This window comes from Hyperolius riggenbachi, chromosome 3, assembly GCF_040937935.1.
Source record: "Hyperolius riggenbachi isolate aHypRig1 chromosome 3, aHypRig1.pri, whole genome shotgun sequence".
Classification (NCBI taxonomy): Eukaryota; Metazoa; Chordata; class Amphibia; order Anura; family Hyperoliidae; genus Hyperolius; species Hyperolius riggenbachi.
Genome location: NC_090648.1, coordinates 378,810,145 through 378,824,407, shown reverse-complemented (window position 1 = coordinate 378,824,407; position 14,263 = coordinate 378,810,145). Strand labels below are relative to the sequence as shown.

The 14,263-nt window shown below is 46.0% G+C and overlaps 1 protein-coding gene across 4 annotated transcripts in view; it reads left to right on the top strand.

Annotated features, from left to right (window-relative positions):
• Positions 1 to 14,263, top strand: part of PEX26 (peroxisomal biogenesis factor 26) — a 69,167-nt gene that overhangs the window by 17,729 nt on the left and 37,175 nt on the right. For all 4 annotated transcript variants that reach the window (XR_011030494.1, XR_011030493.1, XM_068277303.1 and 1 more), the window contains exon 2: positions 4,425 to 4,675. Coding sequence is in view for 2 of the 4 variants with exons in the window: in XM_068277303.1 (XP_068133404.1) it covers positions 4,473 to 4,675 (203 nt within the window). In the remaining 2 variants the exon portion in view is untranslated. The remainder of the gene's footprint in view (positions 1 to 4,424; positions 4,676 to 14,263) is intronic.

Sequence of the window (14,263 nt, the reverse complement as noted above, 5' to 3'; positions counted from 1 at the left end):
TAGCCAGTAATAGGTGGCCGCAGTATAGGTTTCCAGGGATAGGTGTAGCAAGTAACAGGTGGCCGCCGTATAGGCAGCCAGGGATAGGTGTAGCTAGTAGCAGGTGGCCGCAGCATAGGTAGCCAGATATAGTTGTAGCCAGTAATAGGTGGCCACAGTATAGATAGCCAGTAATAGGTGGCCACAGTATAAGTAACCAGGGATGGGTGTAGCCAGTAATAGGTGGCCGCAGTACAGGTGTAGCCAGTAATAGGTGTCTGCAGTATAGGTAGCCAGGGATGGGTGTAGCCAGTGATAGGTGGCCACAGTATAGGTACCCAGGGACGGGTTTAGCCAGTGATAGGTGGCCACAGTTTAGGTACCCAGGGATAGGTGTAGCCAGTAATAGGTGGCTGCAGTATAGGTACCCAGGGATGGGTTTAGCCAGTAATAGGTGGCTGCAGTATAGGTACCCAGGGATGGGTTTAGCCAGTAATAGGTGACCATAGTATAGGTAGCCAGTAATAAGTGGTCACAGTATAGGTAGCCAGGGATGGGTGTAGCCAGTAATAGGTGGCCACAGAATTGTTACCCAGGGATGGGTTTAGCCAGTGATAGGTGGCCACAGTATAGGTACCCAGGGATGGGTTTAGCCAGTAATAGGTGGCCACAGTATAGGTACCCAGGGATGGGTTTAGCCAGCAATAGGTGGCCGCAGTATAGGTGTAGCGAGTAATAGGTGGCCGCAGTATAGGTAGCCAGGGATGGGTGTAGCCAGTAATAGGTGGCCACGGTATAGGTACCCAGGGATGGGTTTAGCCAGTAATAGGTGGCTGCATATAGGTACCCAGGGATGGGTTTAGCCAGTAATAGGTGGGTTTAGCCAGTAATAGGTGACCACAGTATAGGTAGCCAGGGATAGGTGTAGCCAATAATAGATGGCCGCAGTATAGGTAGCCCAGTGTTCTCCCCAGAATTTTTTTCCAGCCGGGTGGCCTGAAATAGTAGCTGGGTGGCATGAAAATGCAGCCGGGTGGGTTGAGATGAAAATTCACAGCATAGGAGGAGATGAGGAGGTGAGCCGATGACAGCCGGGTGGTCACCAAATCTAGCCGGGTGGAGCACCCGGCTAAAAGAGCCTGGGGAGTACACTGTAGCCAGAGATAGTTGTAGCCAGTAATAGGTGGCCTCAGTACAGGTAGCCAGAAATAAGTGGCCACAGTATAGGTAGCCAGGGATAGGTGTAGCCAGTAATAGGTGGCCACAGTATAGGTGTAGCCAGTGATAGGTGGACGCAGTATAGATAGCCAGTGATAGGTGTAGCCAATAATAGGTGGCCGCAGTATAGGTAGCCAGGGATAGGTGTAAGCAGTAATAAGTGGCCGCAGTATAGGTAGCCAGGGATGGGTGTAGCCAGTAATAGGTGGCCTCAGTATAGGTACCCAGGGATGGGTTTAGCCAGTAATAGGTGGCCGCAGTATAGATGTAGCCAGTAATAGGTGGCCGCAGTATAGGTAACCAGAGATAGGTTTAGCCAGTAATAGGTGTCCGCAGTATAGGTATCCAGGGATAGGTGTAGCCAGTAATAGGTGGCCGCAGTATAGGTAGCCAGGGATAGGTGTAGCCAGTAATAAGTGGCCACAGTATAGGTAGCCAGTGATCGGTACAGCCAGCATAGCTAGCCATGAATAGATGTTTGCAGTATAGGTAGTCAAGATAGGTGCAGCCAGTATAGAGAGCCAGGTGGGGCTTGGGGGGACACCTAAAGGTTTATTTAAAAAGATGCACATACAGTGGTTTGCAAAAGTATTCGGCCCCCTTGAAGTTTTCCACATTTTGTCATATTACTGCCACAAACATGTTTATTGGAATTCCATGTGAAAGACCAATACAAAGTGGTGTACAAGTGAGAAGTGGAATGAAAATGATACATGATTACAATTTTTTTTTTACAAATAACTGCAAAGTGGGTTGTGCGTAATTATTCAGGCCCCTTTGGTCTGAGTGCAGTCAGTTGCCCATAGACATTGCCTGATGAGTGCTAATGACTAAATACAGTTCACCTGTGTGTAATCTAATGTCAGTACAAATACAGCTGCTCTGTGACTGCCTCAGAGTTTGTCTAAGAGAATATTGGGAGCAACAACACCATGAAGTCCAAAGAACACACCAGACAGGTCAGGGATAAAGTTATTGAAAAATTGATAAAGCAGGCTTAGGCTACAAAAAGATTTCCAAAGCCGTGAACATCAAGCGATCATTCAGAAATGGAAGGAGTATGGCACAACTGTAAACCTACCAAGACAAGGCCATCCACCTAAACTCAGGCCGAATGAGAGCGCTGATCAGAGAGGCCCATGGTGACTCTGGACGAGCTGCAGAGATCTACAGCTCAGGAGGTGGGGAAATCTATCCATAGGACAACTATTAGTTGTGCAATGCACAAAGTTGGCCTTTATGGAAGAGTGGCAAGAAGAAAGCCCTTGTTAACAGAAAAGCATAAGCAGTCCCGTTTGCAGTGTGCCACAAGCCTTGTGGGGGACACAGCAAACATGTGAAAGAAGGTGCTCTGGTCAGATGAGACCAAAATGGAACTCTTTGGCCAAAATGCAAAACGCTATGTGTGGCAGAAAACTAACACTGCACATCACTCTGATCACACCATCCCCACTGTCAAATATGGTGATGGCAGCATCATGCTCTGGGGGTGCTTCTCTTCAGCAGGGACAGGGAAGCTGGTCAGAGTTGATGGGAAGATGGATGGAGCCAAATACAGGGCAATCTTGGAAGAAAACCTCTTGGAGTCTGCAAAAGACTTGAGACTGGGGCGGAGGTTCACCTTCCAGCAGGGCAACGACCCTGAACATAAAGCCAGGGCAACAATGGAATGGTTTAAAACAAAACATATCCTTGTGTTAGAATGGCCCAGTCAGAGTCCAGATCTAAATCCGATCGAGAATCTGTGGCAAGATCTGAAACTGCTGTTTACAAACGCTGTCCATCTAATCTGACTGAGCTGGAGCTGTTTTGCAAAGAAGAATGGGCAAGGATTTCAGTCTCTAGATGTGCAAAGCTGGTAGAGACATACCCTAAAAGACTGGCAGCTGTAATTGCTGCAAAAGGTGGTTCTACAAAGTATTGACTCAGGGGGCCGAATAATTACGCACACCCCACTTTGCAGTTGTTTTTTTTTTTTTAAATGTTTGGAATCATGTATGATTTTCGTTCCACTTCTCACGTGTACACCACTTTGTATTGGTCTTTCACGTGGAACTCCAATAAAATTGATTCAGGTTTGTGGCAGTAATATGATGTGGAAAACTGCAATATACTTTTGCAAACCACTGTACTTATTTCTTCTCCCTGTTCTTGCGATGCATCTCCTAGTAACAGCGCCCAGGGGTAAGTAGTACACGCATGCAGGACCCCGGCAAATGAGTATGTGAGTATGTGTTTACACCCGCCGCTGTTTGTGCGCCTGCCGTTGCATCGCAGCCCTGCCGCTGCATCGCCTTGAAATCCCTCCCCCCCCCCCCCCCCCACACACACACGCACGCGAAGAAACCAGTTTAACACGATTGTGCATGGTATGATTACAATGCACAATCAAACCGCGGTATACCATCATACCGGTATACTGTGTCAACCCTATGTGTGACGTCACACATGCACCCATATTACTAGGCAACCACGTGGGACGCGTGTATGGATGGCGGAGGGAGCTCGGAGCAAATAGCGGCCACAGACGGGTAATGTGTAGCGCAGTGGGCAACGGGGGGAACATTAAACACTATGGAGGACAGCGTCGGGCTGGTGAGGCAGCAGATGTGGCTTCACAAGGCCGACTTTCTGCATGAAATTGATTGCGAATTGGCCTGGGGTGTATAGCAGCCGACATATCTCTCTCTAATCAGATTCAATTAGAGGGAGATTTTTCTCTGGGTTGAATCTTCTCATCATTAGATGGGCACCTTTACTTTATTTGTGTGGCTGGATAGTAAATGGTTAAGGGCTCTGCCTCTGACGCAGGAGACATGGGTTCAAATCTCGGCTCTGCCTGTTCAGTAAGCCAGCACCTATTCAGTAGGAGACCTTGGGCAAGTCTCCCTAACACTGCTACTGCCTATAGAGCGCGTCCTAGTGGCTGCAGCTCTGGCGCTTTGAGTCCGCCAGGAGAAAAGCGCGATATAAATGTTCTGTGTCTGTCTGACTTTAACACATCTGTCTGCAATGCACACGTTCTAATGCCGCCTACAATATAGGGCTTTGGACGGGGGGGCATTTAATTTATCAGTATGTTTTTGAAATGTAGAAGAAACCTGCAAAGATTTTGTACACATATCGTGCAGAATGAGATATGGTTGGTGTATGCAAGTGGTGATTATTTAGGTTTCTGCAGTCCTTGGCTATATGACTATTGACTATATAACTGTCCTTATTCTCAGTTACAGGGTTGCTATTATCACTAAATTTTTGCCACTGGTCAGCAGAAGATGGCAGTGACAGAGAATGTTTCCAGCTGCTCCCTGAGTGCCATGTGGGACTGGTCACACCTGTCTCTTTCAGGGACTCCACCAGCCGTATCTTTGCTGGACGCAGCCACTGACCTGCTGGTGCTTGAGAGAAATTTTGCTGCAGCTCTGAATCTGTGTGAGAGAGGCCTCCAGATCATATTGACAGACACTGGAGACAATAAGTAAGTCTGTTTAGTATTGTTTTGCTTGCCTTGTATGTTATAGTAAATTTCCAGCTACAACTCCATATTACTTATTCAAGCAGAGGTATACTGCGAAGAGGCAATTGTGCAAGCAAAGAGATAATTATGCTGCATCATTCCCTGCCAGTTCCTTGGGCTGATTGTTTTAATACATACAAAGAAAATGGTTTGAAAGACATTACAGGGTAACACCACTAATAAGGTTTGTTTAAAAATTACGCTTGCTGATAATACCTTTATGTAGTTTTGATATAAAAAAAATTCCAAGCAGCACCTGCCTTATAGCCTGCAGAAGCCCGTTCAAACTGCAGTACCAAACTATGCAAGGGTTGAACTGACCCTACTGGTGCCTAAAAATAAAGGGAGTAATCCAGAAAGTCTGCATACCCAATGAGCGTAGGAGCGTGATTTATTCACATAAACCAGACATCCATTAACCTCCTTAGCGGTCCACCCCATAGTGAAGACTGGAGCTGTCCAGGGAGGCTGCGCCGATCGCTAGATCCATGCTGGGTAACGTATAAACGGGGGATCGGCAGGCATCGGGGGGTGCCGGAGACTTCTTCTAGCTAGCCTAGTGCTAGCTAGAGGGTTTACAGTCAATTTGCACAATTATTTACTAATCGGGCAAAAAGTGACAAAACCTCCTGAGCGGCGTAACGCTCAGGAGGTTAAGTAACAAACGACCATTTCGGGGCCATGACAGGTCCCCTTTGTTAAGGTATATCAACAGAATAGTATCAGCATTACAATGTGCATGACAGTTATATAAGCGCTCTAATACACAGCAGCACTCATATCTCATACTCTTATCACTAGACAGAATGTGTCCCAAAATCCATTGTTCCTGCTACAGAGTGTCTCTGATTTCTGTATTGTAGCCCTGGACATGAGCACCCAGATTCACCATGCCAGTCTGCCGACCGGTGGACGGAAGTCCCACCTCCCCATGCATGCCGTTCGGTGGCCGACAATAAAATGGAGACCCTCAACTACACAGAATAGGTGGAACTCTAGTAATGATAAAAACCACTTGCATGAAGTTAATGCAAATAGTGCAACTAAATTTCATGCAAGTTGTTTGAATGCACACGCTGTGCCTTTAATTTGCTGATGGGTTCTACAGACTATTAGTGCTGGATCACACTGCATGGATGAAAAACTGATTGCTCCCACTCAAAACTTGCGGCCCGTCCAGCACTAAATGGACTGGATCCTAATGGAGGTGAATGGATCCTATTGATTAACATAGAATACGTTCAACTCCGTTAGGAACTGGTCCGTTTAGTTCCGCTACACGGACTGGTTCTATGCCAGTGTGACCTGACCTAAGGCAGGTGACGCTTGGAAGTGAGCTCTTACATATTCAGTGTTGTTTTTTTTTTTTTTTTTTTTTTATGCTTGTAGGAAGAGGTTTTGTGGGAAATCTTCTTAGTGGTAGGAGCAGTTGTGGATGGTCCACTAGGTGGCGAGAACAGTTTTTGGGGGGCTGTCTCTGCTACTTCTGCCCTATCAAAGGTGTAGCTTGCAGAGGGCGATCCTGGGACCCTGCCTGATTTGCACACCTCTGTGTTTGTATCCAGTGGAATGCGAAAGTTTGGGCAACCTTGTTAATCCATCATGATTTTCCTGTATAATTCGTTGGTTGTCACGATAAAAAATGTCAGTTAAATATATCATATAGGAGACGCACACAGTGATATTTGAGAAGTGAAATGAAATGTATTGGATTTTCAGAAAGTGTGCAATAATTGTTTAAACAAAATTAGGCAGGTGCATAAATTTGGGCACCACAAAAAAGAAATGAAATCAATATTTAGTAAATCGTCCTTATTCAGAAATTACAGCCTCTAAACGTTTCCTGTAGGTTCCAATGAGAGTCTGGATTCTGGTTGAAGGTATTTTGGACCATTCCTCTTTACAAAACATCTCTAGTTCATTCAGGTTTGATGGCTTCCGAGCATGGGCAGCTCTCTTTAACTCACACTACAGATTTTCAATTATATTCAGGTCTGGGGACTGAGATGGCCATTCCAAAACATTGTACTTGTTCTCCTGCATGAATGCCTTAGTGGATTTTGATCAGTGTTTAGGGTCTTTGTCTTGTTGAAAGATCCAGCCCCGGTGCAGCTTCAGCTTTGTCACTGATTCCTGGACATTGGTCTCCAGAATCTGCTGATACTGAGTGGAATCCATGCGTCCCTCAACTTTGACAAGATTATCAGTCCCTGCACTTGCCACACAGCCCCACAGCATAATGGAACCACCACCATATTTTACTGTGGATAGCAGGTGTTTTTCTTGGAATGCGGTATTGTTTTTCCTCCATGCATAACGCCCCTTGTTATGCCCAAATAACTCAATTTTCGTTTCATCAGGCCACAGCACCTTATTCCAAAATGAAGCTGGCTTGTCCAAATGTGCTTTGGCATACCTCAAGCGGCTCTGTTTGTGCTGTGGGTGGAGAAAAGGCTTTCTCCGCATCACTCTCACATACAGCATCTCCTTGTGTAAAGTGCACCGAATGCTTGAACGATGCAGTGGTCTGTGGGTTGACTCTGACTGTTCTCACCATTCGTCACTTCTGTCTATCCGAGATTTTTCTTGGTCTGCCACTTCGAGCCTTAACTTGAACTGAGCTTGTAGGCTTCATTTTCCTCAAAATGTTCCTAACTGTGGAAACACAGCTGAAATCTCTGAGACAGCTTTCTGTATCCTTCACCTGAAACATGGTGGTGACCAATCTTTGTCTTCAGGTCATTTTGAGAGTTGTTTTGAGACCCCCATGTTGCTACTCTTCATAGAATATTAAAAGAGGGAAACTTACAATTGACCCCCTTAACCCTCCTGGCGGTCTAATAAATTCCGCCAGGAGGCAGCGCAGCAGTTTTTTTTTTTTTTAAATCATGTAGCGAGCCCAGGGCTCAGCGGCATCCCCCCACCCGCTTCGATCAGGAAATCCCGTTCAAAGAACGGGATTTCCTGGAGGGCTTCCCCCGTCGCCTTGGCGATGGGGCGGGATGACGCCAGCGACGTCGTGACGTCATTGGGAGTCCCGATCCACCCCTCAGCGCTGCCTGGCACTGATTGTCCAGGCAGCGCACGGGGTCTGGGGGGGGGGGGGGCGCGACGGATAGCGGTGATCGAGCGCGGGGCAGCGGCGATCGGTGTGCTGACGCAGCTAGCAAACTGCTAGCTGCGTGCAGCAAAAAAAAAAAATTAAGCAATTCGGCCCAGCAGGGCCTGAGAAAACCTCCTGCGCGGCTTACCCCGAACTACATTCGCGGTTACCGCCAGGAAGGTTAAATACTCTTTCTCATAATTGGATTCACCTGTGTATGTAGGCCAGGGGTCCCTGAGCTTACCAAGCCAATTTGAGTTCCAATAATTAGTTCTAAAGGTTTTGGAATCAATAAAATGACAACAGTGGCCTCAATTCACGGAGCATTATCAAACGTTTATCAAACACTTTATCAAACGTTTGATAATTTACCTCATGGGTAAAATCTCACTAAGGTGTTATATATTTGTTGAACGTTTTATCGGTAAAACATTCGATAAATATATAACACCTTAGTGAATTTAACCAGCTGAGCGGTCTGGACGAGCTCAGCTCGTCCAACACCGCCAGCGGCTGCCGCTCAGGCCCTGCTGGGCCGATTTTGATGAAATAAAAAGCAGCACACGCAGCCGGCACTTTGCCAGCCGCGTGTGCTGCCTGATCGCCGCCGCTCTGCGGCGATTCGCCGCGAGCAGCGGCGAAAGAGGGCCCCCCTAGCCGCCTGAGCCCTGCGCAGCCGGAACAAAAAGTTCCGGCCAGCGCTAAGGGCTGGATCGGAGGCGGCTGACGTCACGACGTCGGCTGACGTCGATGACGTCACTCCGCTCGTCGCTATGGCGACGATATAAGCAAAACAAGGAAGGCCGCTCATTGCGGCCTTCCTTGTTTATTCTGGGCGCCGGAGGCGATCGGAAGATCGCCTCCGGAGCGCCCTCTAGTGGGCTTTCATGCAGCCAACTTTCAGTTGGCTGCATGAAATAGTTTTTTTTTTATTTAAAAAAAACCCTCCCGCAGCCACCCTGGCGATTTAATCAGAACGCCAGGGTGGTTAAAATGAGATTTTACCCATGAGGTAAATTATCAAACGTTTGATAAAGTGTTTGATAATGCTCCGTGAATTGAGGCCAGTGCCTACATTTATGCACCTGCCTAATTTTGTTTAAACAATTATTGCGCACTTTCTGTAAATCCAATAAACCTTATTTTACTTCTCAATTATCACTGTGTGTGTCTCCTATATGATATATTTAACTGACATTTTTTTTATCGTAACAAACAACGATTTATATAGGAAAATCATGATGATTAACAAGGTAGCCAAAACTGAGCCATTAGGAGGGTTTGATGCTGCCTTCTATGCAAACTGCCTGTGGAACACAAGACTACACTTCCCATGGCTCTTAATACAATACTCCGATTCATTCGAAATATTTATCAGAAACAATCGTTTAAACCAACTGCTATGAAAGTTGATCAGATTAATGGCATTGGTCCGTTAATCTGAATTACAGTAGCTGGAGAATTTGTAGTTCAGCCAGCAATGGAATGACAATGAAAGTACCAAACACATGAATTATCATCCCAACATAGGAAGTTTGGCCATATTGATTTCTCAGCAACTTTAGGAAAATTCAAGAGATCTGGGGTTCTGCGCAGGGAGTGCGTACTGGTTCCAATCCCAGGGGAATAGTGGGTCTTGCACTTTTATTACCCCCATTACTAGGAGTAAAGTGTGCATAACACGTTACCATAGCAATATGCATGTTACCCAGGTAACGTGGGTTGAGGCAGTAGTGTAACACCCGATGCTCCCCTGGTGTTGGTACTGGTAAAATTGCTGTGCATTGCCTGCACATGGCTGTTTTACCTGACTTACTCCTTCCTCTGTCCCACTATGACCAGCAGACCTGTAGACAGTAAGGCTGTGACATGAAATCCCTGCCCAAGTTATTATTCACTCAGCAATATTGCTCAACCAGTCTTGACTGTTTGAAGAAACACCTGTTAATCAGAGAATCCAACAGAAAGCTGGGAATCTGGGAAAGATCTGGGAAGCCTATATTGTCCTGAGGCTTTCCATTATGGAGGGAAGTATCTAATGTTACCTTTATTTTCTGCTTCAGGTATGCTTTAACTGATGTCTTCAGGTTATTTAAAACAAGTGCTGGAGGAACTGTGGTCAGATAGGTTCCTTGTCTCACATCTTCTAGTCCTGTCTACATCCTCAGAAATTCTGCAAAGCGGTGTTGGCTCTGATTTATAACCAAACAAGTATCACGGTTCTGATTTATCCACTTTATTGTATATTAGGACATCCACTTCCCAAGCTTAAACCCTATGTCCAGAGACTGGTAAACCATTATCTTATGGCAGCCAGATTACTGATGGCATAGAACTAGAAAAATGTGTTTAGCTGATACTGTGGCTATACACCAGAAAATCTGCTATGTATACAATATGGAGCGGCTTACTGCTAAGATGAGAGATTATATGATTACCTTTAGCAAAGTATGGACCTCTTCCTCCATCCATGTTCTAGGGCCTATCCTTGATTGAAATATCTGCTTTATTCAGGCATACCCCACCCTAATTCATTTTTTTTCGTAAGCTTTTTTTCTCTTTTCACATCTGCACCTTTCTTTCTCTTTCTTTCTCTCTACTCCAGGGCCGGCCTTAGGTTTAACAGCGCCCTGAGCGAAACCTGATTTTTGTGCCCCCCCCCCCCTCATCCTCTTCCCACGCGCATATACACGCATGCACGTATACACACACATGCCCATATGCAATTCCCCTTTTCTCCTGAGATCTCTCCTAGAACAACGGTTCCCAACCTTTTTGACGTTGTGACACAAATGCTCAAAACTCCGTGACACGTGACGTATGTATAATAGAAAAAATACTATTAATAACCACGAATGGATGGAAAGAGTGCATTATCCTGAATACACTTAAAAATGAAGGCTAAAACCTTTCAGGAATATTAATAAAAAAAAAACAATCAGTGGGACAGTTAGCCGCCTCCCCACCATTTAGAATGATAGCACAGCACTGACAATTTGCACTACGTGTTATAGCCGCAGTGCACCCCCCGCCCCCCTCCCCCCAAAAAAGATGCCCTCAGACTCAGTATAGGTAGGTAGCCAGGTATAGGTGCCCCCAGTATAGGATCTCATGTTTAGGTGTCCTCAATATAGGTTGCCAAGCATAGGTGCCCCCAGCATAGGAAGTCAGTTGAAGGTCTCCATCCCCCCAATAGGTAGCTAGGCGTAGGTGCCTCCAGCATAGGTAGCCAGGTGTTGGAGCCCTCAGTAAAGGTAGCCAGCTATAGGTGCCCTCAGTATAGGAAATCAGGTGTAGGTGCCCTCAGTATAGGCAACCAGCTATAGGCGCCCCCTTGGAAGCTGGCGCCCTGAGCGACCGCTCCAGTCGCTCATATCAAAGGCCGGCTATGCTCTACTCTTTCTTCCTTCTTTCTTCCCTCCTCTAGGGCAGGGGTCCCCAACCTTTTCCGGCCCGGGGACCACTTTATGACCACATTTTTTTTCCGCGTGGGGTGGGGGTGGCAGCGCGTCCTAGTGGACAGTGTCGTGCGGGTTTAGGGGTGGGGGTGGGGGATACTTCGGCGGCATAGCTAACATAGTTGTCCCAGTATAGCTAGTATAGTTACCCCATTATAGCTAGTATAGTGCCCAGTATAGCTAGCGTAGTGCCCCAGTATTGCTAGCATAATGTCCCAGTATAGCTAGTATAGTGGCCGGAATAGCTAGTATAGTCCCAGTATGGGTAGGTAGTGCCCCAGTATAGCTAGTATAGTGCCCAGTATGGGTAGGTAGTGCCCCAGTATGGCTAGTATAGTGCCCAGTATGGCTAGTATAGTGCCCAGTATGGCTAGTATAGTGCCCAGTATAGCTAGTACAGTGCCCAGTATAGCTAGTATAGTGCACAGTATAGCGCCCAGTATAGCTAGTATAGTGCCTAGTATAGTGACCAGTATAGCTAGTGTAGTGCCCAGTATACCTAGTATAGCGCCCTAGTATGGGTAGGTAGTGCCCCCCGCCCGATTTTCTCCCCCCCCCCCCCTCTAACACCGGCGGCCGCTTAATCTATATTCCCTTCTCCTGCCTGTGTAAGTGATTCCCAGCAGCGCGCTCCGTAATGAGCAGGAAGCAGGGCAGCGGCTTCCTGTAGCGGCAATGTGTATCGCTCTCCCGCTTCCTGCCTCCTCACACAGCAGCCGCGGTGCGCGCTGCTGTGAATCTGTTACACGGGCAGGAGAAGGGAATATAGATTAATTGGCCGCCGCCTGAGGTAACAGCAGTGGCTGCCGCGGGGAGGGGGGGGGGATCAGGCAGGGGGAGGCAAGAGGACAGTCCCGCGGCCCAACTACAAATGTCCCACGGACCAGCAGTGGGCCGCGGACCACAGGTTGGGGACCCCTGGGGATACAGAATCTGCTACCATCAGATGGCATTGTCCTACTGTTACCATTACGGTTAACTGGTTGATCAATGTAAGCCTATAGGTTGCAATTCCACATGCAAAAAAATTGCTTGTAAATTTTCTGAGGGAAAATAAACACGTTTTTTGTATGCGTTTTTATGTGAATCTCTGCATGCATCTTTTCACAATGGACCTATCGCATTATTTTGCAGTGAGCATCATTATATCCAAATTGCAACAGGCTGTTGTTTTTGTTTTTCCCACATTAAAGGGGAATGAAACCCAGCATTTCTTCTTTGCTCTAAAAAATTATTTACAACATATTGTATACAACCAGCATTTTTTTTTTTAACTAGAACAGTATTCAAAGGGTTACACAAAGTCCAGTTCAGAGAAATCTGGATGCATCCGAACTTTAGATAATGTTATCTTATGTTTACTTAAAGGAATGATCAGGGGGTTTTAAGAACAATAAGTGCTACTTACCCGTGGCTTCGTCTAGCCCCAAGCTCCCAGTATGTCCCTCTGCAGCTCCGCAGAGAGCCGCTCGCCTGTGAAGCTTCCTGGTCCCTGGCGATGATGTCAGGCCGACCTGGAGGTTGGCCTGTACTGCTCCGCTGTCAATCACTGCCACTTGGACCAGAGCGTACTGCGCAGGCGCAGTAGTTCTGCACCTGCGCAGTACACTCTGATCCATGTGGCGGTGATTGACAGTGCAGCTCGCGCAGGCGCAGTACAGGCCGACCTGTACTTTTGGGAACTTGTAATTTCTAAATGAATAATAGTTATGTACAAATGTAAATATAACCGTATGGCATATAAAAAGTAGGAAAACATGTTTTTATTAAATATTTTGTCAGGGTTTTATACCGCTTTAAATCGCATATGAAAAATTGCTTTGTTATACTTTTTTTTTTTTTTGTGTGAAAATTTGCAGAAAAAAAGCACAGATGGATACGTAGTCTTATATGCACTACTTTAATAGTTATAAGGATTGTTGCCCACTGGCCACTACATATGCCAGTATGTCGTAATCATGCCTTGTAAGGGTTTGCGTTCCTCTGGTTCAACAGGGATATGTGAAAGCTAGTGTTGTACTTTGTTTTCTGGTTGAACTTGATGGACAATTGTTTTTTTTATTATTTCAACCCAAATAACTATAACTATGTATCTTTTTATGTTATGGAACTGTGGTTATTTTGTAACCCTTAGACTGCCAGTTACAGTAATTTTTAGAAAAGCTACGTGTTCACTAAATGTCTTGCCCAAATCTATGTAGCAAAATCGGGATGTAGGGATGTCATTGAGGTGCAAATAAATTTGAGAATTATGAAAATCTATTGTAAAATGGACCAACTCTTGCAGTGAAAGCATTTCATTTGATTATCAAGCTGCATAGATTTAGGGCTCGTTCCCACTATCGCGAATCTGCATGCGTCCAACGCATGCAGATCCGCACATGTAATACAAGTGGATGGGCCTGTTTCCACTGTAGCGTTGTTGAGGTGCGTTTTTTTCAGCGTGAAAAAAACGCACAAAAGAGCCAACGATTTCGCCTGCGTCGGGAATCCGTGCGAATCGCCGCTAATGTATTTAATAGTAAAAACGCATGCGTTTGTTACATGCGTTTTTACCCGCGATTTCGCGTGCGATTTCGCACCTTTTTCAATTTTATTTAGCCCTGGCAGTGTCATGGTTAATTTCGCAGGCGAAATCGCGGGTAAAAACGCATGTGGAAACACATCCGCATGCGTTTTTACAAGCGTCGGAATGCGGCCGAAATCGCGTCGCAACAGTGGAAACAAGCCCTTACAGTGACATTTGCTAAATTCTACATCTTAGAACTATTTGAATATTTCAAGTAAAGTAGAAAGTTGGCACTGACCCAAAATTTTGTACTAAATGCTTTTTAGATGTCCATGGCAAAGGAATATGGGGAAACAAAAAACGCCTATAGACATCCGCTGTAGGCAGAAGTAGTTTAGTACTAAAATGCCTTTAGATGTCTGTGGCATATGGATGCAAAACCACAACATCTAAAGATGTCCGCAGCAGTCTTAAGGTGG